Source organism: Arvicola amphibius, chromosome 13 (assembly GCF_903992535.2).
Source record: "Arvicola amphibius chromosome 13, mArvAmp1.2, whole genome shotgun sequence".
Taxonomy (NCBI): domain Eukaryota; kingdom Metazoa; phylum Chordata; class Mammalia; order Rodentia; family Cricetidae; genus Arvicola; species Arvicola amphibius.
Genome location: NC_052059.1, coordinates 45123800 through 45149383, shown reverse-complemented (window position 1 = coordinate 45149383; position 25584 = coordinate 45123800). Strand labels below are relative to the sequence as shown.

General features: G+C 48.9%; 1 protein-coding gene across 1 annotated transcript in view; it reads right to left on the bottom strand.

The window, feature by feature from the left end:
* The window catches only part of Slc25a37 (solute carrier family 25 member 37), a 41074-nt gene extending 21999 nt beyond the window's left edge, over positions 1 to 19075 (bottom strand). The window contains exon 1 of the mRNA XM_038310352.1: positions 18749 to 19075. Coding sequence (XP_038166280.1) covers positions 18749 to 18958 — 210 coding nt within the window. The 5' untranslated portion in view covers positions 18959 to 19075. The remainder of the gene's footprint in view (positions 1 to 18748) is intronic.
* Positions 19076 to 25584: the final 6509 nt, after the last annotated feature.

Sequence of the window (25584 nt, the reverse complement as noted above, 5' to 3'; positions counted from 1 at the left end):
AAGTGAAGGCAGGAAGCATGTAAGTTCAAGCTCAGCCAGGACTGTACAGGGAGACGCTGTCAGAAAAAGAACCAAGGGTGTAGAGAGGCTGAAAACCAGGGAAAACCCGAACCCTCGTGCACTTGTCCTAGCTACTGTTCCATTGCTGTGAAGAGACAATATGACCAAGGAACTCATACAAAGAAGCATTTAACCGGGGGCTTGCTTACAGCTTTCGAGGGTAGATGGTCATGGTGGGGAGCAGGGCAGCACACAGATAAGGATGCAGCTGGAGCACTAGCTGAAACCCTACATCTTGTTCTCAAGATAGAGGCACAGAGGGAGGGAGGGAGGGAGGGAGGGAGGGAGGGAGGGAGGGAGAGAGAGAGAGAGAGAGAGAGAGAGAGAGAGAGAGAGAGAGAGAGAGAGAGAGACTGGATCTGATAAGGGCCTTTGACACCTCAAATCCCACCCCTAGTGACACACCTCTTCCACAACAGGATCACACCTCCTAATCCTTATCCTTCCCAAACAGTTCCACCAACTGGAGACCTAGCACACAAATACAGAAGCCTATGGGAGCCATTCTCCTTCAAACACACTATTTACTACTGGTAGTAATGCTTAAAAGACAGCCAGGCAGTTCTTCTAAAAGTTAAAAGCAAGCCGGGTGGTGGTGGCGCACGCCTTTAATCCCAGCACTCGGGAGGCAGAGACTGGTGGATCTCTGAGTTCGAGGCCAGCCTGGTCTACAAGAGCTAGATCCAGGACAGGCTCTAGAAACTACAGGGAAACCCTGTCTCGAAAAAAAAACATAAATAAATAAATAAAGTTAAAATCAGAGTTTCCAAGGATCCAGCAATTCCACTTGCGGGAATATACCACGGAGAAATGAAACAGGATCTCGGGGTATTTGGATGGGCAGAAAGAGTCCAGTTGTCCATCAGAGACAAAGATAAATGTGATCTTAGTCGTACAATGAAATACTGTCTAGCCTTAGGAAGGGTGAAAATTCTGACATGTTCCATAATGGAACCTGGAAGACATTATGCTGACTGAAATAAGCAATCGCAAAAGGGCAGATTCTGGTTACATGGGCACTAAAGGAACGGCATTCAAAGAGAGCAGAATGAAGGCTGCTAGGGTCTGGAGGGCAGGGAAATAGGAGTTCGTTATTTAAGAGTTAGGGTTTCGTTTTGCAAGATGAAAAGATGTCTGAGTCTGGCCACATCACAAAGGAAATGCATTAAACATCAGTGAAGGGTATGTGTGGAAAAGGCAAGAGATGGCTCTGTCAGTAATGTGTGCTTGCCAAACGAGCCTGAGGACCCAAACTCAATCTTCAGAACTATGTAGACGCCATAAAAGGCACTGGTGATGAAGGTAAGGATCCCTGGAGCTCTCTGGCCTGCCAGCCTAGCAGTTTTGGGTAAAAAGAGAGCCTCTCTCAAAAGACATGGTCAGAGGCTAGAGAGATCAGCAGTTAAGAGCACTTGCTGTTCTTACAGAAGACTTGAGCTCGGTTCCCAGTATCGTGGGTTACATCTATCTGTCATTCCAGTTCTAGGATATCAAATGCCCTTTTCTGAACTCTGTGGGTACCAGGCACACATGTGGTACACAGACATACATATAGGCAAAGCACACACACACACACACGTATATGTGTGTATGTGTGTGCATGTATGTGTCAATGTAATTTAAAAATTTACAAAAAAAAAAGATGGGCAGCTCCTGAGGAACAACATTCCAGGTTATCTCTGGCCTTCCCACACGTGAACACACACACACACACACACAGACAGAGTTTTAAAAAGGGCAAAACAACATATTTTATGTATATGTATATTTAGTCTCAATTTCAAAAAGATTTAATCTACAGTTTGCTCCAAACATGTATCTCAAAAGTCTGGACTCAGAATTCCCTGAGGTCCCCTGCAGGCCAGCCCTCCAGGAGCTAGCCTTTGTCTATCTGTCTGCCCAGGCTGTCTGCGGGGTCAGCCCTTCCCCCACCCCCGCCCCACACAGCACTGTCCCTAGCCCAGAAGTGTATGGAGAAAGCATCTGAAAAGAAAGACAAAATGCTTAGGCCACAAAACCCGAGCCCTGCTCCTTCCATAGGCCAACCTGCCTGGATGACACAGCATTTCTTCCCCAGCCTGTGCCAGCCACTTGCCACCCCAGGAGACACCCTCCCAGCACATATCCCAGCTGTTCAGGCACAAGGGAACGGACGAAAACCAGCAATGTGTCTTTGTGAGAGACCAGGTGGGTAACAAGGCTGGTGGCCCTGAGACACAGCCCTTGGCATTGATACCAAGGAAGGGAGGGGGGCCCTGGAATTGAGGGGGTGCAGCTCAGCAGAAACCTACACTGCATCGGAAGACGGGCACCCTGTGCATGCCTCCAAACTGGGTGCGGCCCTGCCAGCTTCTACAAGGCCGGCTTCCACACCCTTCACAGAGCCACCACACCTTCTACGGTGTGCCCAGTGATTAGCCCAATAAACAGAGGAAGAAAGCAGCATTCAGAGCGGTCCTGTCGCCAGCCTTCGCTTGCTCATTCCTCTGCGTGTAATTATATCAGGCGAGGCATCTGTGCGGCTGCTTCTTGTGAGAATCATCCACTGTTGGTACCGTGCCTCACAATGGCCAAGGAGTCAGGAGCCAACAAGGTTTCGCCCACATGCACACAGCAGGGTCTTAAGTGCTCCCCAGACTATCCACCATGTGTGCCTCCAGAGTCCAGGGCACAACACACAGGGAAACGGCCAAGGCCATGAGCACCAGCAAAGCTGAGTCCCAGAGTTCAGGGGATCCCAGAGGTCCAAGGTTTGGAGATAAGTTCCCGGGCCATAATTCGCACAAACTCTACTATTAATCTTGACAGGGGGATATATACATATGTGTGTATGTGTGTGTGTGTGTGTGTGCGCGCGCGCGCGCAGTCAGGCCAGCCATGCTACCTGGACCAGTGTCCTTCCTTCACGAACCTTCTACCTTGTCTCCAGAAAAGGTGACACCAGGTAGGAAACCCTAAGCATCACATGCAAAGGCCTGGGGAAAGGACACCCCAAAGAATCAATCAGAAGATTCAGGTTTCAGCCTCTGGGGCCCGCTTGTTAAACCGACATTATGTGACATGCACAATGTATTCCTGACACTAGAGTTAGGTTTTCTCTGGACGCAAAGAAGGCAGAAAGCTTCCATTACAGGTGAGAGTCAAGGCCAACTAAAATCTTCTCCCTGGGAAGAAGGAACGAGGAGGGTGTGTGATTTAAACCAAAGCTGCCTGAGAGAAGGGCTCCCAGAGGTGACAGAAAGATGAGGGACTCGGGTGAGAGTGAGCCCAGGTTGCAGAAGTCCCCAGTAGGAAAAAATGGCTGTCCTGCCAGAGATATTCCCAAGAGCTACCAATTAAGTACGCTGCTGGGGGCAAAGCCCAGCAAGGTGGGTGGGGTTCCGGCCTTTGAGGTATTTATGATCTAGTAGGGGAGAAATAGGAAACCCCAAACCCCAAACGCTGTCTTAAATAGGCAGTGCTATAAGATGAGGTGCAGGGGACCTAATTTAGATTAGGGAGCAATGGCAAGGTAGACAGACAACCAAGGGTGAGGATGAGAAAGTTGGGGATGTGTAGGAGAGAGAAAGTGGCCTGTGGCTTGGGAGATAGCTCAGTCATTGGTAAAGTACTTGCAAAAGCCCCTAGTCAGACGTCCAGAATCCACATTTTTAAAAAAAGCCAGGTGCATCGGCTCACTCTTGCAATCCCAGCACTGGGGAAAGGAAGGTTAAACCTGGGGCTAGCTTGCCAAATAGCCTAGCCTAGTGACAGCCTGTCTCAAAAAGGCAAGGTAATGCTAGGCATGGTAGCATGGGCCTTTAATCCCAGCACTCGTGATGTAGAGACAAGCAGATCTCTGTGAGTTCTAGGCCAGCCTGGGCTACATAGGAGACCCTGACTCAAAGCAGTAACAAACGCCAAAGCTGGGGAAGGTGAAGCTGGTGTGTATGAAACACACACAGGGAACAGCACCCGAGGAGTAATGAGTAAGCATTGTCCTTTGGCCTCTCTATATAAACACAGACGCGTGCACACACATACACACACAGGAAAGAAAAGAAACGGACTCGGGCACGTGGGACTGTGGAACAGGAATGTGGATGGGTGACTTAGGGGACTGCTGTCCCCTAAACCTGGTAAGAGTGGGGAGATGAGCCTGGGACCACAGCCAAGGGACCGAGAGCGTGAGCTGAACCCAAACATGAGACATAAGGAAGGCGTTTTATCCTCTGCACTGTGTTTCTGTCTGGTTCTGACCTCAGCCTTGAATTCAGAGAAGGAAAGAATCTGAGTGAATGGAAGGAGATGGATCTTTGCTGTTTACCCCAGGATGTGCAGCTGCCACCCCAATCCCCACCCCGAGAGGGGATGCTGTGGGAGGAGGAGCTTGAGCCTATCCACTTGGCCATTCCTACACTGCTCCCCCCAAATGCCGAGCCAACGCTATCTGTGCTGCTGGCAGCTTGGATGACTTTTGATCACGCCAGCTGACCCCTGGATGACTCAGCTTCCCGGTGATGAACTTGTGAAAGGTCTCCGGCGGGCAAGAGTCAGAGCGCTATAAACAGAGCCCTCCAGAAACATCTGGGGCATTCTCCCCTAGGTTCCAGGGCGGGGCTGGAGTCAGTCAACATTCTGGAGCTGCCCGAATGAAGGGCCTGCGCTCTTGCTGGGGATTTCAAGTCAACAAAATAAACTATAATTTTGAGGCGGGCACTTTGGAATTCTGGGACAAGGCAAGCCCAGAAAAAAAAAAAAAAAAAAAAAAAAAAAAAAGGTACATGAGCAGTTGGCTCCTCTCCCAAAATGCACTGCAAGCAATTCTCCATCCCAGCATTCTTCTCAAGGCAGAATTGCTCTGGCTGGGAGTTTAGATCAATGTCCAAGTCTAAACAGAGCACCTAGAAGTCACACTGCCCCAAGGAACAGAGGCCATGAGTTTGAGTCGCACTTGCTCTGCAGTCAATATACCCATTGAACTACAAGTAAACATGAGCCTAACCTCTCTTCCTTGGGGTCCTACCTCTGGGATGAAAAAAAAATCACTCCCCTATACTTCCGGGTACCTTCTCTCTGGCTGCTCTGAGATTAGACATCTGCTCTCCACTGTGCAGCAGCTTCTGGGGACAGCCCATCTTTACAGTCACTTTTGATTTCCAAGGTCTGAAAGGGACTTTCAGGAATTTTCTTAGGATGTCATTTGTCATAAAACACGTCTGGTTCATGTGGCCATAGTGATGGGGGTCCGCTCCCAAGTCTGAGAGAGGAACCCTACATTTGAGGGTCCACAGAGCCCACCGCTATCTGTAGTCATGGCGCTATGCACCCCATAACAGCACAATGCATCTTCAACTTCTCCAGCTCCAATCCAAAACTTGAAAGGGTCTGTCAGAAGTAAACAAGTAGCTGAGGGCTAAAGCAACTCACAGACCGTGAGGGCTGCTTTATTTATAATTAAAGGCCATTTCTGAGCTGACGTCCTTAAACCTCTAACACACATTTGCCAATCTTCAATAATTCTGGAAGTGAGTTCGTTGAACCCTCTCCCTTCTCAGCATGCACAAGTGCTTAGAAACCCAGATGTTTCTGGAAAAGCTACGAGACTAAAGGGGGAAAAATAGTTTGATGTGCGGCTACATTAAGGAGGGAACTCCAGGCTCCCAGGGAAATGGCTCCACAGGCAAAGTGCTTGCTGTACAAGTTTGAGGACCAGAGTTCAGACCCCAGAACTTGATGTAGATGCTGGACAGATACGGTGTCGTCCCCCCCATAACCTCAGCACATGGGAGGTGAAGGCGGCTGTCCCCTGGGGGGAGGGGACAACTGAGAGACCCTGCCTCCATATATGGAGAAAGATACCTGGCATCAAGCTCGAGCCTCCGTAAAAACACACTTGGATCTGTCCCACATGTGTGTCCACACATATGTATGCACACATGCATACCACATACATGCGCAAGAAAGGGTGAGGGGGGAGAGACTCCCTTCTTACACTTTGGTGCTTTCTTGGGCTTAACTTCAATCGGACTAAATCTCTTCTTCTATTGTTTCTTCTGAGTAACTACCCAGTACTGGCTAGACACAGAAAAGGGTCCATCCCCCACCAGAGCGACCAGAAAACAAACTGAGTCACCAAGGCCTCTTGGGCCAGGGACCGCCACAGTCGCATGGTGATGTGGTCAGGAGGTCCATGCACGTGGTGCTAGATTTGCCCCCAGGAGAAATGGGACTCCATCAAGGGCGTGTTTCAGGTGCCCCTCTCTCACCCAGGACTGGCCGGCAGGAGCAGAGGGTCCTCTTGCACGGCACCAGTGCAGCTATCCGCACTAAATGGAAGGAAAGCTAACAAGGGAAGCACGCCCAGCCACATCTTCACCTTCCCAGAGAACAAGTGACCACTTAGGAGTTTCCACCTCCAAAACAAGCTCCGGTGTCCTTGGCATCTCTGGAAAATGATACACCCTTGCATCTTTGCTATGCCTTTTCAAGTTTCTCTCTTCCCCCTACCTGGGGCAGTAAGGGTTACTTGCAAACCCGGAACTTCATGGTCACTCCCTGCTTTCACTAATTCTGGCCCAGTTCTGAAAAGCAATACCTCTGATCCAGCCGTGTTTCCCTTTTCCTACCTTTGCTTCCACCTTCCCCTGCTCAGGCAGTCAATGTTCTCACCCCTAGGACAGGCTGGTCTCTGCAAGCCACCATGAAGTTCCCAAAAGGAAACTGAGGGAGAATGCTGAGCTTGAGCTTTAGGGACCCCAAAACAACAAAGCGTTCTCACCTGGTCTACAAGAGCTAGTTCCAGGACAGGCTCCAAAGCTACAGAAAAACCCTGTCTCAAAAAACCAAAACCAGCCAGGCGGTGGTGGCGCACGCCTTTAATCCCAGCACTCGGGAGGCAGAGGCAGGCGGATCTCTGAGTTCGAGGCCAACCTGGTCTATAAGAGCTAGTTCCAGGACAGGCTCTAGAAACTACAGGGAAACCCTGTCTCGAAAAAACCAAAAAAAAACAAACCAAAACAAAACAAAACAAAAATCATTTTGGGCTCCTGACAAAACTGGCTGCATCATCTCTAAGATGCAAACGGACCAAATGGAAGACGGCCAAGTGTGGCCACTCTTTCCAGTTTCAGATGAGAAGCCTACAGCCCTCGTGGACAAGAGAATTCTAACACAGCTCAGAGAGATGACTTTCTCAACACTGAAACTGCTTAAAGGCAAGACCAGGAATTAAATACAGAAGGCTGTCTGTCCCCTAGCTTAAAATGGCTTCAATGCCACCATAAGCAGAACATATGCCCATCTTTTCCGAGACCCAGCCTACAGGTACATTTCAGAAGTACCCTTCCCAGCCATCCCGGCGAGGGAGGTGGGGGACCATCGGCACACTAAAATACAGGAGCAGGGGCTTCCTCCAGCCACAGCATGCACCATCTACTATGTGGATAGCCAGACCTCCGGGTTCCGGAACTAGGCTCTGCCCAGCCATGTCTGATGGACGCAGGAGCTCATCAGACACAGAAACTGCCATCGGCGACTGAGGCTAAGCTCGACCATCAGAGGACAGACATTTCCTAAATCTGTTATGCAACTGTTGCCCCAAGCCAGCTGGGATTTCTCCCAATTACAACACATTTTATTTTCTCTAAAAAAAAAAAAAAAAAAAAAAAAAAAAAAAAAAAAAAAAAAAAAAAAAAAAAGACACTGGTTTAAGGCTGTGGCCCCTGAGTGACTAAGCTGCAGCATCCTGGGCTGTCTGGGAGACAGCGCGGCAGGGGGATGTTTTCAGAGGCGCCTCTGTGAGCCAGTGTCAACTTGCAGAATGACTAAAGATACCTGGCAGTCAGGACCGACCATCACTGCCTTTATTCAACAGTGTCCACAAAGGAGGCCAGGCGACAGTGCTCTAAAGTCCAGACCTTTAAGAAAGCAGCAGTCTGGTTACCCCAGAACCCGACAACTCCCACCTCATCCTTCTAGCCCAAGTCACTGGACCCTAAGGTCCAGTGCAGGAAGGCAGAGCTGCTTCTCCCCACCCCCCAGGGCCTGGCACCATGCAAGCCAGCTAGATGACCCTTACAGCAGGATCTCGGTTTGACTCTCATAAATGCTGTGGGCAGTCCAGGCCTAGGACCTTCCCTACTGAAAACGGTGGCGCCTAGAATCCTGGTCACAGTGTCTCAGCAGATGTGACTCGCAACTGGTGCTGTCGCACTTCGGATTTCAGGGGAATCAACCCAGAGGCCTCTGAGGTCAGGTGCCCAGAAGCAGCTGTGGAGGGCGGTCTCTGCAGAATGGAGAATGGTCTCAGCAGAAACTGATTCGCCAAATGCTATTCGGTTTCAGGTCATGGAAAGGCAGAGATCAACAGAACACAAGCCCCGCCTACCAGAAGCGGATATTCTAATGAGGAGAGGAAGTCCACAAATAATAATAAAGAATGCTGTAACTGCAAATAAACTCTAAACACTAGGGCTGGAGAGATGGCTCAGTGGTTAAGAGCGCTGCCTGCTCTTCCAGAGGTCCTGAGTTCAATTCCCAGCAACCACATGGTGGCTCCCAACCATCTGTAGTGAGATCTGGATCTGGTGCCCTCTTCTGGCCTGCTGGCACCAGAACACTGTATACATAATAAATGAATAAATAAATAAATAAATAAATAAATAAACTCTAAACACTATAAACAAGCAAATGGTAATGTGTCTTAGAAGGAAAAGACACCATAGAGAAAAATCAAGAGAGGAGAGAGGAGGCGTCCCGGAAGCCAAGGCCCATTGGCAAATCCAAAGACCACGGCAGCGGGGTGGAGAAGCACGGTAAAGAGACCTTGGACTCGGACACAAGTCTTCCATTTATACAAGCAGGAGGCAGGAAGAAGCTGAAGAAATCATGCCAAAGAGTTGGGAATAAGCTCTCAGAAGGGCACTGAGGTGAGGGAACAGGATCCTAAACCAACAAACAGGTTATGATGTCCAGACATGCTGAGTCCAGGGGTGGCTGGAGGGGGCACCAAAAAGAGACACATGATGTCATTGAGACCAGTGGTACTTCAGCTCCTGAGCGCCGGGACTAGAGATGGGGAGAGAAAGGATGCCGGAGTTATCAGCCCCGAGGGAAACTTAAGACGGGAACACTCCCTGTGAGCTTGGGAGACGAAGGTGTGCCGGGCAAGTACCCAAGGACCAGGAGGGAGTCAGCTGCAAAAGCCAAGAAGATCACTAGCAGAAAACAGAGAGTGGTGGGTGCAGAAGCCGGCGGAGCCATGGATGGTGCCTGTGATCCCAGCCCTCAGGTGGTATAGGCAGGAGAATCAGAAGTACAATGGTCATCCTTGGCTACAAAGTGAGTTCAAAGCCACCCTGGACGACAAGAGACATGGTCTCAAAACACAAGCCAGGTGCGGAAATTGGGACGTGAGGAAGGGGAGATCACATGACAACAGTCCTCTCACAACGCCGGTGTAAAGTTTAGGATGGACTTGTTTATTTGAGACAACAAAGCTGGCCCTGATCTGCAAAAATGCTCTGGAGGAGCCATTGGATGGAGGAGGGGCTCAAGACCCTGAGGACTGGGTCACCCAAGGGAGGCAAAATAGATGACCATCTCATGCACTGTTTACTGAGAGCCTCACCACACAGGGGACAGGGCGGACACTGCCACATTTTTTTTTCTTTCAGTAACCTCACAAGGTGCGTCTGGGGTTAATAATGTCCCCCAGTCTGCAAGGAAAGGACCTGAGGTGACAGAGGTTAGGTCACATGCCCTGGGTGTAAAGTCAGGGCTCGGTGCTGTGGTATCTGGGTGGTTCATGAACATCACACCTCCCTGTCACTGTCACCGTCCCCTGGACCCCTGGAGCAGCGGTTCTCAACCTGTGGGCTGTGACCCTTTGGGATAGAAAGACCCTTTCCCAATGTCGCATATCAGATATCCTGCATATCAGATATTTACACTATGATTCATAACACTGGCAAAATTACAGTTATGAAGTAGTAACGAAATAATTTCATGGCTGGCGGTCACCACAACATGAGGACCTGTATTAAAGGGTTGCAGCACTGGGAAGGTTGAGAACCGCTGGCCTGCAAAAAGAAGACACCTGCTTCCTTACAGTGAGGGTTGGAAAACGAAAGAGCCTGAGGACACTGACCGGAAGATGAGCCCATCTGGGGTCCCGGTTTCTCTGTAAGCTAGGAAGAGATGTATCTTGTGGCAGCGAGGAAAGCAGAGGCAGTTGATGGGGCATAGGAGGGCAGACCCAGAGCTCAGGGCCCACAGGGTGCCAGTGGGGGCAGTGCCAAACTACCCAAGGGCTCAGTTCCAGAACTAAGTGCAAAGATGTAAAGGTGAAGAAACTGAAGGCCTGGCAGCAGCTGCCGTCATGGACCAAGGAAGGCGACAGACGATGAGGCGGGGAGGTTCTGGATCAGAACTAGGACCCATGGAGGTGAACGTCAGTGATCTCCAGGGTGTGAAGAATGGGAGAGTGGGAATAGAGTGACAGCTTAGCTGGCAAAGCATCTGCCTTGCCAACAGAAGAACCTGAATTTGATCCCCAGAAACCACACCTTTGATCCCAGCACTCAGGAGGCAGAGGTGGGCTGAGCTCTGTAAATAAGAGGCTGGCTTGGAGTTCCAGGACAGTCAGAACTACACACTGAGACCCTGCCTCAATCAATCAATCAATAAATAGGTGGGGAAGGAGAGAGAGAGAGAGAGAGAGAGAGAGAGAGAGAGAGAGAGAGAGAGAGAGAGAGAGAGAGAGAGAGAGAGAGAGGGAGAAGAAAGAGACACATTCAAGCACACAAGCTAGCTGTGGGGGTATGTTTATAATCCAAGCACGGGGAACGTAGGGGCAGGCAGATCCCTGTGACCTAGCTGAATCAGCAAGTTCCAGGCCAATGAAATCCACATGCACATGCATGTACTTTGCACACGTGCACACGCACGCACGCGCACACACACACACACACACACACACACACACACACACTGGGCCCAGGGGCCTGCACGGTCAGGCTCATCCATACCTATCCATAGAGATCTGGAGAGAAGCAGATTGCCAAGGGTCCAAATCCTTGGAGGAGGGACAGTGACTACAGTCACATTACCTGAGGGGAGGAGGAAAAAACAGGCTCATTCTTGGAGAACACCCTTATATCAATCGCTGTTCTAAGCATGGTAAGGATCTCACCCTCTCTGACCACCCAAGAGAACAATGTCTTCTTTCTACAAGTGGGAAACAGGCCCAGAAAGGATAAGAAACTATTTCAAGATCACACAGGTGAGAACTGATGCCCACTGCCAGCAAGATAGGTAAAAGGTACCCATGCTTCCCCAACATAATTAGGAAGAGAGACGAACTTCTATGAGAACAAGAGGTAGCAGCATTCGGTGACAGGGGAAGATATCAACCAGACATTTCCACAGATCCAACGAATAGACGAAGGGAGAAGCAATCAATGGGAAGTGGGGCCAGGAAAGAGAAAGCAAGATGGAAATTAGGGTTCTCCCTCTATAGATAAGTGTTGCAATAAGAAATATTTCCACACTAGCCCAGAATGGAGTGTAATACAGGTTTATTTATAAGGGAATCAATTCACAGAATTGGTAGTGGTCCAAAGTCCTCTACATGTGCTGGGAACTGGAACTGAATCCAGCAGCAAAGGGGCTCGTGCATGCCCCAACATCTGCATATAAAGTACACAAGACCACGCCCAAAGTGGGCTAGCATCCCAAAGGCCATTGGTTGAAGGAGTTCCCACTACACTTCTCCCTTTTGCCCAATACAAAACTATATACAATAAGAACAAATATCAAGTATAAAAGAATTACAACCAGCATAAACTACATCAAGCAAGAAATATATGCTAAATATTTCAATAGTAAGCCTATCCTAAGGAGTCTAAGTCTTTATGTTAGAAATGGCCTGGCTAAGTCATAAGAGGAAAGTAACTATGACTACCTAGTCTTCAACCCCATCAAAGCCCTGAGAAGGGAAATAATAGGACTTGAGTAAATAGGATATGCAATGAAGCAACTTTCAAATTGTACAGTAAATGACAGAGACAACTGGCTACCTGGGCAATCACCCAAAGTCTCATTTGCAACATTGGGGCAACCAACATTGGGCGCCACCTGTAATCTGAGGCTGCTCGTTCGTTTCCTGGCTGCCCAGACCCAAATAATCACACAGAAGCTATATTAATTATACCACTGCTTGGTCTATTCGCTCAGGCTTCTTATCAACTAACTCTTACATCTTAAATTAACCCATTTCTAATAATCTGTGTATGGCCACAAGGCTGTGGTTTACTGGGTAAGATTCTTTTTTGGCATCTTTCTCCTTCAGCAGCTACATGGCATCTCCCTGACTCTGCCTACTCTCTCTATATACCTCTGTTTGAATGCCCCACCTGGCTTTATTCTACTAAGCCATTGGCCAAAACAGCTTCCTAATTAACCAATGGTAATAAGACATATTCATAGCATACAGAGGGGAATCCCACATCAGATAAGGAACTACTCAGGAGAGCTATGGGCTTTGCCTCAATCATGTAAGCCAAACACTGGGATGTGAACTCCAAGGACAGAAAAAGTCAGTTTAAGGTAAGCCTTGGGAGTTCAACCAAGACAGAGCAGGAAATAGCAAGGCCAAACCACAGGGCTGCAGTGCTATGTCCCTGGGCAGCACCGATGGAGCCAGACTGCTTCAGATTACAAACACCAATGCCCCAAAAAGGAAAGAGTGAGTACAAAAGGAGATGGGAAAAAGGGAAACACTGGGGTTCTAGAGAGGCCCCCCTAGTGGCTTGATGAGAGAAGTGAAGGGAGGGGAGAGGAAGGGAGGGAAGGGATTGGAGCAAGTAACTCATACAATGATTGAGAAAAGGCAGTAATCTGCAACCAAAAGGCAAAAGTCCAGTAGGCCTGCTGGCTCCCACCTGCAATCCCAGCACTCAAAGGTGGGACTGACATGAGCCTGAGGCTAGCCTAAGTTTCATGCCTTAAAAGAAAAGGTGGAGGAAGGGGTTCTGGGGACACCTGCAGAGGACAAGAGTTCGGTTCCCTGCACCCATGTCAGGTGACCCACAACCACCTGTAATTCCAATTCCAGGGGATCTGATACCCCTACTGGTCCCTTGCACTCATGTGCACATACCTACACAGGAATACACACATGCATATAATTACAAAAATCTTTAAACACATACATACATACATACATAAGCCCAAGACAAAACAGAGTGAGTGGAAATAGGAGCCTGAGGTAGGTCACTGCAAAAGAAGACAAAAAGGATCTTCCAAGAGGAGGTGATCAATGTGGCAAAGACTTGGCCAATAAAAAGTTTGGAGAGCACACACCCAAGCCCTGAACACTTGCCCCTGTGTGACTTAAGAAACACAGCCAATTCACACACACACACACACACACACACCATTAAACTCTAAATACGCAGTAGGCAAGATGACTCAGCAGATAAAGTACTTGATGATGCAAGTTCCATCCCCTGAACCCACATAAAAGTGGAGGGAGAGAACTGACTCCCAAAGTTGTTCCCTGACCTCCACATGTGCACCCTATCGTGATCACGCCCCCAATCACACATCATACCCATGCACAATAATTAAAAAAAAAAAAAATTTAAACCTCAAATACCGCTCCATATTGAAAAGCTGGCCAGGTGTACTGGCTAATCTTATGTCAGCTTAACACAAGCTAATTATCTGAAGGGAGGGGACCTCAACTGAGAAAATGCCTCCTTAAGATCCAGCTGTAAGGCATTTTCTTAACTAGTGATTGATGGGGGAGGGCCCGGGCCCAGCCCATAGTGGGCAGTACCATCCCTGGGCTGGTGGTCCTAGGTTCTGTAAGAAAGCAGGTTGAGAAAGCCGTGGGAAGCGAGCCAGTAAGCAGCACCCCTCCATGGCCTCTGCATCAATCAGCTCCTGCCTCCAGGGTCCTGCCCTGTTTGAGTTCCTGCCCTGACGCCCTCCAGTGATGAGCAATGCTGTGGAAATGTAAGTCAAATAAACCCTGTCCTCCCCAGATTTCTTTGGTCATGGCGTTCAATTACAGCAAGAGTAACCCTAACTAGGAGAGATATCTTCCCGTCACCTCATCTTTCCAGCATCCCCAGTGGGGCATAGCAGTGCACATCTTTGATCCCAGCACTCAGGAGGCAGAGTCAGGTTAATCTCTGCCAGTTTTAGGCCAGTCTGATCTATACAGTGAGTCCCAGGCCAGGTAGGGTTACATAAAGACTCTATCTAAATAAATAAATAAAGTTTACGTATCAGTTTTAGAAATCAATTTAAAAATAGGTAATTTATTTTCTTTTTAATGCTGAGTCCCCTCCACTACTCATTATTGTTCTGGGTGCGATCCTCCAACCTTTGAGCCCCACCCAGCCTGTCCCTCCATTCCTGAGCAGGGGTCAAGTAGCAGCTTTGCAATGGGATGCAGGCAGCGGATAGGTCATCTGCATGCACTGGGGTGTCATGAAAGAAGGAAAGAACTATGGTTGAAGAGAACCCTTTTTTTGATTCCATGACTGCTTATCACCCACCTATCCAAACATGCTTCTCAGTGAAGGGCAGGGAAGAGAAGACACAGAGGTAGAGAGGGAGAGCACCGTCATTTTGCTCCAGGAAATCGGGACTCCATGGCCTTTAAACTGCACTGGTATCACCTGTCCTACACTTTGTTCTCAAGCATGAGGAAGTGGTGGTGAGGGGGGCGCTCTGGCAGCTGCTAGCACTCTCTGTCAGTCAACCAGAAAAACTCAAGGGCTGTGGGGCATCCCAGAGGCAGGCAGGATCGTGACCATGCCTAGGCCATCCCCCATGAGGACCGCCTGAGGAGCCATTCTGGGCATGGAGGACAGAGGGCTCACCCAGGAAGAGTCTGAGCAGTGCTTTCTTGACAAGCCACTCAAGAAGGGCTGTGAAGGGGTCAGCGGAAGTTCCCCACTTGAAATCTTTCCTGTTTCCTTTCTTCCCTGTGCTTACCACGCTGACTTGCCTGGTCTCTGCCTAATCTGGATGGAATTTCCTCCTCCACCCACCTGGCATGGGCCCTACGGTCTTAAGCACTTCTGACCATGGGCTCTTGCGTCCACCTCACAGGCCAGTCTAAGCCACCATATCACTTGCCCACCAGTTAAAGGCTCCTGGGGAAATGCCGCCAAGCCCAGGTTAGAGAGACGCTACGGCTGGACAAGAGCCTACAGACACCCAGGCATTCTAGATCCCTGACTTGGTTTCCCTCTGCTGGTTGCTACAGTCGGGGGCACTCAGAGGTCTCACCAATCTGGCTCTCTTTAAATGAAGCATTTGTATCTACCATGGGCTATGAAGACTTAGGGAAAAAAAGAGGTTAGAAAAATTGATGCAAGTCTTCCCAATAGGGACTTAAAACAACCTAACACTATTGCTGCTGGGGAATCAGAGAGAAATTATGGACCATCTAAGATGCTCATACTTTGTTTGGAAATGGAGTCTTGCTAGGTAGTAGCTCAGGCTGGCCTTGAACTCACTATGAATTCAGGCTGACCTCAAATTCTCCACTGTCCCGTCTCAGCTTCCAAGTGCTAGGATTCAATGTGTACACTATCTGGCCTGGCCAGAAGTGTTCCTTCAGTCTCTGAGAAACATGACCCAAACAAAACTTCAACAGTGTCTCTTCCTACCAAAGCCATAACTGCTTTTATACTGTCACCAACCTGTCTTTCAAAGGCTCAGCCCACTAGTGGGTCAAAACCCACAGTTTGAAAAACACTGGGCATGAACGTGGCATTGGAAGGTGACGGAGCCTCATGAAAAGAACAATTTCAGTATTAGAACAGAAAACATCTATAAGTCCTCTTCCTATATGTAAGACCACAAAACCAAGGAGCTCCACAGGCTCAGAGCTGCAAGGAACCTGCCCTGGGTTCCACAGCTCACACATCCTAGGATAGCAAATCTAAAAAAAGCAGACTGACTAAACACTCACCTTTAGCAACAACAAGCTCAAAGTGGTGGTGGGGGGGGGAGAACACGACACAGATCATAGATGCCTTTTCAAAAAAAAAAAAATCAAAGAAAACTTTTTTCTTTCCAAGACATGATTTACATACACTTGGTTTCTGTTATAATAATTAACACAAAAGGACAATAGGTGTGCCAGAGAAAGGGGTGGGTTAAAGGTGAACGGAGTGCCCATTTTCCCCACAGCAAAACAAAGGCACACATCAGTGCTTGAGGCAGAGACCAAGGGCGTGAAGGGCTGCCAGCCCAACCCACGCCTCCTGACTCAGTTACTCAGTCTTCATCATCCAAAAATATTAAAGAGGGACGCAGCTGTGGTCTTCCCCACGTGGAACGTTTCCAGGACTGGGCTGTAGCTGTGTCCCCGCCAGCTCAGGCTAGGCACAGACAACCGTGCTGGTGTGTGTAGACGCTGGCTCTACGGCTGCCTACTTGGAGTCAAAAGCCTGCGTCACGTAACTTTCTCTGTGCTTTTTTAGAAGGAAAGAAAAAACAGTCCTTGCTACCCAAAGAAAGTTGCAGGGGAACACAAAAGGAACTTCACACCCAGGCTGAGAACTGCAGAGCCCAAGGGTCACTACCGGTAGCCAGGATCAAAATCACAGACCTAGGAGAACTTGCTGACTGGCAAAGAAAAACAGCATTTTATAACCAAGCCCCCTAAGGTAAATAAATACTTACGACAGTGAAGATACACACACACACACACACACACACACATGCTCACAACTCACACTCACAAAACACAGCTCATATACATTCACATGGTCTCTCTTACACATACACATTCACTCACACAAGCACACACATGCTCACAGCTCACAAACACATGCTCTCTCACACACGTTCTCTCTCTCTCTCTGTCACACACACACACACACACACACCACAAAAAGTTCCACAGATGAAGTCTGAATCAAAACCGGCAGGGAACAGTATGGGGGAACGAAACACAGCACAGGACTTACCCAGAGGTGACAAAGGCCTGACTGTCAAATGAAATAGTGATAATAGTGATAACTGCTACTAACCTTCAGAGTAAGCGAAACCCCGGAACCAGAATTCATGACAAAGACGCACCGGGCCTCACAGGTTCCTCTGATGGAATGCCATCTCCCAAATCTATGGTCTATTCAAATGAACAGCTCCTAACTCCCCCCCCCACCCCGCTCTAACTCAAGATACATTAGACTGTAAAAATGTCATTACATTTGATCTGCTCTATACTAATGCCATCTAGTATATGCCCCAGGTCTTTCTGGGGTAATTTAAAAATCTAAGACGTTTCCCCAACTCATTCCTCAACAGCGGCAGGCAAGGAGCACTACAAGACTCCCCACTAGGACAGTGGAGGGACAGAAAAGATGATTCAGGTCTAGCAGCGAGCTGGAAGACAGGCCTTGCCTTATGCCCAGTGTCTGTTCTCCCTGAACTTGACCTGTCCAGTCACTGACTGCCACCTCTGGGAAAACCCCAATTATTCACACCTGCTCAGGTGGACCCCGCCATCAGCAATAAAGTACTGTTGTGTTGTGTACAGACCTGGCCCCCTGCCTTACAAAACAACTGCCACTTAGCGAGGCCACCAAGTTCCCCAAACCATACTGGAGGGTGAGCCCAGAATTAAGTGGCTAAGACTCCGAGCAAGCTCCTGTGCTCCCCTCCCTTGCACCTCGGTTTATTCATATGTTAATTCCCAGAGATGCCCCCACCCAACTCCTGTTAGATGAGTTCCACCCCTAAAAGTCAGTACAGGTATTACTTCCTGGAACTCTCGGGAGCCTCTCCAGGTCCAGCACAGGCAGCTCACCTGTTCAAGTCGCCCCTTGACAGAAGCACACGCGAAACTACCCGGAGGGAAGTGACTAGGTCAAACTGGAAGCCTATTACACAACCCACAGCCGTATACAAGTTTGCAGGTTCTCCTCACAGCAAACGAAAGACAGCAAATGACCCAGTAGGTCCCACTGCCTCCCAGCAGAATTGGGTGGGAAGGGAGGCGTCACGGGTATGTCACCGATCCAGTACCCCCCCCCCCCAAAAAAAGGAGCCGTTCCGAGCCTGGGGATCTGGCATTCATGACTCGTCCCCAGCCCCTAACCCACGCCAGAACAGCAGGCATGCCGGGCCAGCGGGCGCGCGGCCGGGTGGGGGAGTGGGAAGGAGGGGGGGTGGTTGGTTTCTCCACAGAGCGCAGCGAGCAGAGCAGCGAGCGCTTCCCGGCTGCCAGCTCCCTCGGAAGCTGCACACGTGCTACACCCGCGCGGTCGGACGGCTCAAAGCCACAGTCTCGGCTGTGCAGAATGCTCACCACTTTATCCCCTGCGACCGAGGCGGGGACCAAAGTGCGGGGCTCCCAAGCAGGATCTGGGAACACTCCCCCAGGGCATCCTGGAAGGAGTGACTCGGCTTGCTTCCCAGAGCCAGAGCTGCACACGCCCTGTCCGGGAGAGAGCCCCTGGCCTGTCGCCGCGCCCGAGGGACCAGCAGCGTGGCTTCTCGGGGTTGCCCTAGGACTAGCGCTGCACGGGATGCAAAAAAAAAAAAAAAAAAAAAAAAAAAAAAAAAAAAAAAAAAAAAAAAAAAAAAAAAAAAAGAAAAGAAAAAAAAAAAAAAACGCGCACTGCTACTGCTGCTCCCCCGGCTCCTTTCCCCCATAGTCCTCCGCGCGCCTCACCTTCACGGAGTCCAACGGGTACATGAGGGAGTGCTCCAGAATCCCGGCCATCGCTCCCGCTGTCATGTGGGTGGACACCGAGGCGCTGGTCGGTAGGTTCTCGTAGTCCTCCGACCCGGCGTCCCTGCTGCCGCAGCCGCCATCTCGGCAGTCCCCATCCATCCTCCGGCCCGCAGCCTGGCTCCCCACGCCACCGCGGTGGAGCTCCATCCGCAGCCCCGCGGGGCGCGGGAGGCGGCAGGAGGTGGGCAGAAGGGGGAGGGGGGGGAGGAAAACTTCACTTCTTAAAGTGGGAACCTCCTCCCCCGGGTTGCGGCGGCTGACGCCATGGCGGGCTGGGGTGGAGCCGAGCGGCCTGAAGCACCAATGGCTGGAGAAGAAGAGGCCGGCCGCGGCAGCGCTATTGGTGCGCCGGGCAGCGGGCACCCGCCTCCCTGTGTGACGTCGCAGCCCACTGCACATTTCCCAGCAACCGGATGGGGGCGAGAACCGACGTTGGGGTGTCCCGGGAAGTTGTGCTACCTAGGGGGTGTGACCATCTGCTAGGGACTCAGGTCCCTGGGGAGAGTCTGCAGAAGAGATGTGCGCGGAGCTGCAAGATTAGGAGCAGGAGCTGTCCCCAGAACCGGTAGTTTTGCAGATGCTGCTCACCCAGCTTTAGCATTCCTAAGGCTGGGGATCGAGTGGGAGAGGAAGACAGTTACTGGGAATGTGAATTATGAAGCATGGTGGGTGGACGGACCTTGGAGTCAAGGGAAAGGTGTGTTCTAGAATCAAGGACACACCTGCATATCAGCGGGTGCACCTTCTGTGTTTCATTAGGGCACGTTCCAGGGAGTGAACAATTATCACTCACGGTCCCCCCTTCTGATCAGCTTTGATTGGAGAGAGCCTCATTGATTGGGAAGCGTTTCTCTTCTGAAAATAACGAAGGGCTAAGTGTGTTCCTCTTGTTCTCTTGAAAATCCAAGTCCGCCCTGTTCTGGACTGACCAAGGCAATAGCAGGAACAGAACCCTTCACTAAGCAACTCTGTGGGCATTTTCTTTGGGTTTGTAAAGTCCTTAACTGATGTTACAGCAAGTAACTGAATAAAGCTTTACAACAAAGTCTGCCTGTCTTTTAAAATGTTCTTTTAAAGCCATCCCTGCTGGCTCCTTCAATGAATTGGCGCCCAGGATGCTTTATTTTTAACTTAATATTGCCTGAGGTTAAGTGTAGAAACCAAAAAGCAGAGGTCTGTCTGCCTATGGAAGGCTCCTTCCTTACGTGCCTTAGGACATATTCCAGGGCGGAGGGCTGATCTGCAGAGCCTGGGCCTCTCTCACTTATCAAGAGCAGCAAGCAAGCCTGGGCAATAAGATATGCAAGGGTTGGGGGGACCCTGTAGATACTGTGCCTGCCAAGCTGCAGGTCAGCACATTGCAAGCAGCTCTCAGGGATCTGAGATTCAGTGATGGGCACATCAAACAAGAACAATAAAGGTGTCAAAGCTGAGGGAACCATTTTCCAGTCTTGGGTAGCTGTCCTAGTGGCTTCCAGGTGAATCCTAAGATTATCAAAGTAGATACCGGATTGTTGTTTAACAAAAGTAACGGAAAACATGGCTCAACTTTTGACAAAAGTAGTGTTTAAGAACTGTTGATCAGAAGTTGTTGACACTCACAGAATGTAGCCCAGCAATCAAGAGGGTAAGGCAAGGGGATCACCACTAGTTTGAGGTCAGTTTGTCTTATGAGTCCCAGAGCAGCCTGAGTTCAGTGCGAGAGCCTGCCACACACAAAAATACATTTCTCCAGCCAACACATTTGAACCCCCATTCCACTTCTGAAGGCCTGAGACACATAGAAAGCTTTTGAAAGTGTCATTTGTAGAAGTCATCTAAGTGTTCAGTAAGAGGGGAAATGAAGAAATGATGACGTGTATTAGTGAAATATTATGCAGCCCCTAAGAACGGTGGTTCTGTTAGGCAATCACAAAGGAAATGATTCATGTACCACTGGGCAAAGCACACTTCTGTGAACATTATACTCACAAAATGTCTGTGCACAGAAATAAAAACGAACTGACTCGTGACAGCTGTTTTTCAGATTTCAGTTAATATATCATTTCTGTGATTTAAAAAGTATTCATATACCACCTCCTAATTGATGGAGGAGGGTCATCTGTCTATGTGTTACTTTTATTGGTTAATAAAGAAACTGCCTTGGCCCTTTAATAGGACAGAAAATTAGGTAGGCAGAGTAGACAGAACAGAATTGTGGGAGAAAGAAAGCAGAGTCAGGCAGACGCCTCAGGGAGTCGCCATGCCTCTCCTCTCAGAGACAGACACAAGTTAAGATCTTTCCTGGTAAGCCACCACCTCGTGGTGCTACACAGATTACTAAATATGGGTTAAAACAAGATGTAAAAATTAGCCAATAAAAGACTAAAACTAATGGGCCAAACAGTGTTTAAATAAATACAATTTGTGTGTTGTTATTTCAGGACATAAACTAGCCAGGCATACAGGAGCCGGGCGGGAACACCCCCCTCCAACTACACCTAATGGATGGGAAATGGGAAACTGAAATTTGCAACGTCAGCATGGGTGGAAGGAATTCAACTTACCAGTGACTAAGAATATGCTTGGGGACTTTTTTTCATAATTAAAAGAGATTCCTGCAAATGTGGATGTGACTATAATCTTCAGAGTCAGAAGATTTTTTAATTTTTTTGAAAAATTCATTCCAGTGTAGCTCTCACCTCTCATCAAAGAAGTTTCTCTTTGAACCAGGTAGATACCACTACAAAAAGCCAGAGTTTGCCAGATTTCAAAGAATAACTGATCAGGGGTTGCCCAATCTCAACTGATACATATACAACAAATCCCCTATATGTAAGGTTCACAAAACATGCAGGTAGATCACAGAACATGAAGGTGGAGCAGACAGAAAGATTCTAAGAACCAGGGGGCCAGAACATCTGCTGAGGAAGAGTGGTTTTCTGTTGGGGGCTGTGGACCCCCAGACCCTGAAGTTCCTGTAAATAACTTGTTTTCCCCTGCTCTAAGCACGAGACCTTGATGGTAGGAGAGTGGTCTCTGGTGGGCCTGCAACTGAAAAATCACAAGAGCTGGGGCATGGCCAGAGCCCTAGCTGCCCCTGAGCACAATAAAGTTGGCATTCTTGTATCAAGGATGACCCGTGTCCGTGTCTCTCTCTGTCTCTGTGTGTGTGGACATTTAAGTCTCCAGCCTACTTCCTGGCTTGCATACTGTCCTTTAGTGGCATGGGCACTACAGTTTCCTTTTTTGTTTTGTTTGGTTTGGTTTGGTTGGTTGGTTGGTTTTGGTTTTTCAAGACAGGATTTCTTTTGTGTAACTCTGGGTGTCCTGGAATTCACTCTGTAGACCAGGCTGACCTTGAACTTGGAATTCCGCCTGCCTCTGCCTCTGCCTCCCAAATTCTGGGATTAAAGGTGTGAACCACCACCTCCCTTCAACAGTGTCTTCTATAAAACAGGGAAGCAACACCAAGGAAACTGTAACAATATGATTGCTTTAAACAGACCTGAAAAATGACACCACCTATTGACATGACAACATAGATGTGGGAATTCTCCTAAGACTCCACCCCCAGATGAAGAACTTCAAGCAATTAATGGTTGCTAAGAGAGGGAGACACAGGATTCTCCAGGGATGAGCCCCGGACAGGCTATTCAGTCCCAAAGAGGTTAGCCCTAAATACATATGAGCCACACTAAATAAACTCAGCAGGTTGTATTTATAAATGTATATGTATATAGGTAACAATAATAAAGAATAAGAAGCTGGGGATGAAGAGATGGCTCAACTATTAGGGACACTGGTTGCTCTTCCAGAGATTCTGAGTTCAATTCCCAGCACCCATATGGCAGCTCACAACTGCCTATAATGGGATCTGAAACCCTCTTCCAGTGTGCAGATGTGCGTGAAGACAAAGCACCCATATACATAATCCTTTTTGTTGTTGTTTTGTTTTTCGAGACAGGGTTTCTCTGTAGCTTTGTAGTCTGTCTTGGAACTAGCTCTTGTAGACCAGGCTGGCCTTGAACTTACAGAGATCCACCTGCCTCTGCCTCCCGAGTGCTGGGATTAAAAGCATGCACCACCACCACCTGGTCATGAATCTTTTTTAAAAAAAGAATAAGAGGCCATGAATTTGAAAAGGGGTGTGGGGACATGAGAAAAGTTGGATGAGTTGGAGGGGAAATTGTATATAGTACTTATATATCAAATTTACGCAAAAATCAATGTTAAAAATCAAACTATGAAAAGAGTGCAAATCTGTGAGGGATTTACTGTAAGTGCTCAGTATTTTTTTTCTGCTCCTCTGTGTGATGAACTGTGTACCCTTATGTATCTCACACTCACTGCATTGCAGCAGCCACATTTCTAAAATGCCCTTGCAGCCAGGGTTCTAGATGTGCTGGTCCACCACTAGATGAACTGGAGAGATCTGGAAGACAGAGATGCAGCCAGCGCCATCTTCTGCTGGTTGCTGTTTCCTGCTCCCTGAGAAGGATGCATGATGTGGGTGTCCTTCTGTATATGTGTTGCTTTTATTGGTTAATGAATAAAGCTGCTTTGGCCTATGGCAAGGCAGAATATAGCCAGGCTGGAAGAGATAGAGAGAGAGAATAGGTGAAGTCAAAAAGATACCATGTAGCTGCCCAAGCAGAAAGATGCCACCAGAACCTTTCTGGTAAGCCACAGCCTGGTGGCAATAAACGGATTAATATAAATAGGTTAATCTAAGATATAAAAGCTAGGTAGTAATACACCTAAGCTGTTGTCCAAACAGTGTTGTAATTGATATAGTTTTGTGTGATTTTTCGGGTCCGGGAGTCCAGGAAAGAAACAAGCAGTCTCTCTCCCTTTACAGATGCAGACACTTGGGGTTGGGGTATCAGGGAGGATAGCACTACAGTGTCTGGCCACCAGACACACGGCTGTTGAGAGACTTCGATGGCAAGATTGATGGCAGCCTCCCAAGCCCTTCATGATAGCTTCATATATGACCTCCTGATTCCTCCCCTTCACGGACATGAGAGTTAGTTGTTCCCTTTGGCTGTGTGCATCTGAGCATTATCCTCAGAGACCTACCCTGGAGTCTGCTCTGCACACCTCCAACAATACCAGGCATAGCAGTAGAAAGGCCCAGTGGTGGAGGGCTCACTGCTGGACATGGGAATCCAGCAGCCAGCCCTGCTCCTCCACTTCTGGAGGAAGGCCTATTGGGCAAGGTCCACATTCCAGCCCTAGAACCCTGTGTTTTGGACACACCCGCACAAAGGAAGGAGCCCAGGAACCCAGAATCAGATCTGCTGCTGAGTAGATAGATATTTTATCTACTATCCAGGGTCAGGTCAGGAGAGGAAGAATAATGATTCTGCTGGAGTCTTGCATAATAAAGTTCCTGACTGTTGAAGGCCTGAAGATGTCAGCACGCATCCTGCCCCAGGCCAACTGAAAGCCAGGCTTAGCTTAGAAAGAGGAAGTTGCTGAGTGTGCAGGATGCACAGCCTCTAACTTTGGCTCAGAGACCTATGCCAGCGCTGGTTCCACCATTTACTGACAATGAGGCTCTGGCCTCTGGACTGACCTGCTTCCTCTGTAGGCTATAGCCACAGATACTTAACCACACACCAAGTGAAATACATGGGTAGACTGAGAATGAAAGCATCCACAATGCTGACTAATTTTAGCTCAAGTGTATACATTAAGAAGACCACAAACTCCTCTGAACATATACAGTCCCTCACAACTGCACATATCTGCCCCTATAATCCCAGAATGCCTTGCTTTTCCAAGGACAGTGCTATTTATAGCCTCTTGACCTGTGACTCATCCTCAGGGCTATGTTTCCCCCAAGACACAGACGAAGAAACAGAAACAAAACGAAGAGGTGGGGCAGAACTGTCGTCATTTTCCAGGCTTCCTTTGATGGCAGGTGGTGATGGGGAGAGGATAGAGTTGTGAATTCCAGCAGCAGATCGAGGGGACCTGTTAGCCTACTCCACCTCACGAGAGTCTGCTCCTTCTCCTGGTCTCAGCCACTCAAGTCCACAAGGCACCGTGAGACGTGACATCAGCCAAGCCCAAGTGCCGAGAGGTGATGCAGTTCCACTCTTGGGGATACCTGCCCTGTGCGGCATGACCTAAAGACACCAGCTTGGACCAATGTTTCTGCACCGCTGTGGGCCTTGCTCTCACTCCACAGCCAAGCCTCTAGCAGACTAAAGGCCCCGAGTGGCCAAAGGGAAGGGCAAGGCAGTGCTGGTGGCGTAGAAGGCAAAGAGGTAAACGCACTATGTCTGAAACAAGTCCTGTGTGCACCTCTGTATGGTGGACCATGGACCGTCCACTAGCCGCCCGCCATGCCAACTGATCCATAATCCTTCCCCCTCCCAACCCATTATCACAAACATACCGGTGTCTCCTATATCTAATAAAATATCTCTTCCCAGCTTCACACATTAAACTGCTGCCAACTCCCCTCCGCCATCCCAAAGTCCTTGAAAGAGTTACCTCCTCTGCCTCAGTCCTTTATGGCACACTTTTCAAAACCCTGCATGGTAATTTTTTACCTCCTGCCATTTTCTTGTGGCTTCCCAGTCTTAGAAGGTTCACTGATGACTTCGACGCCAAGTGAGCCCCTGAGCCCAGCTCCTGTCACTGTCCTGGCAGGAATAAAGATGTTTTAAAGGGCACTTACACCTCTGTGTTTCGCCATCAGGCTGTTGAAAGGGTTCCTACGAAATTGGAATCTTCCCCAGGAGTCTCACACCAGATGGAGGAGAGGCTGGGGTCCAGGT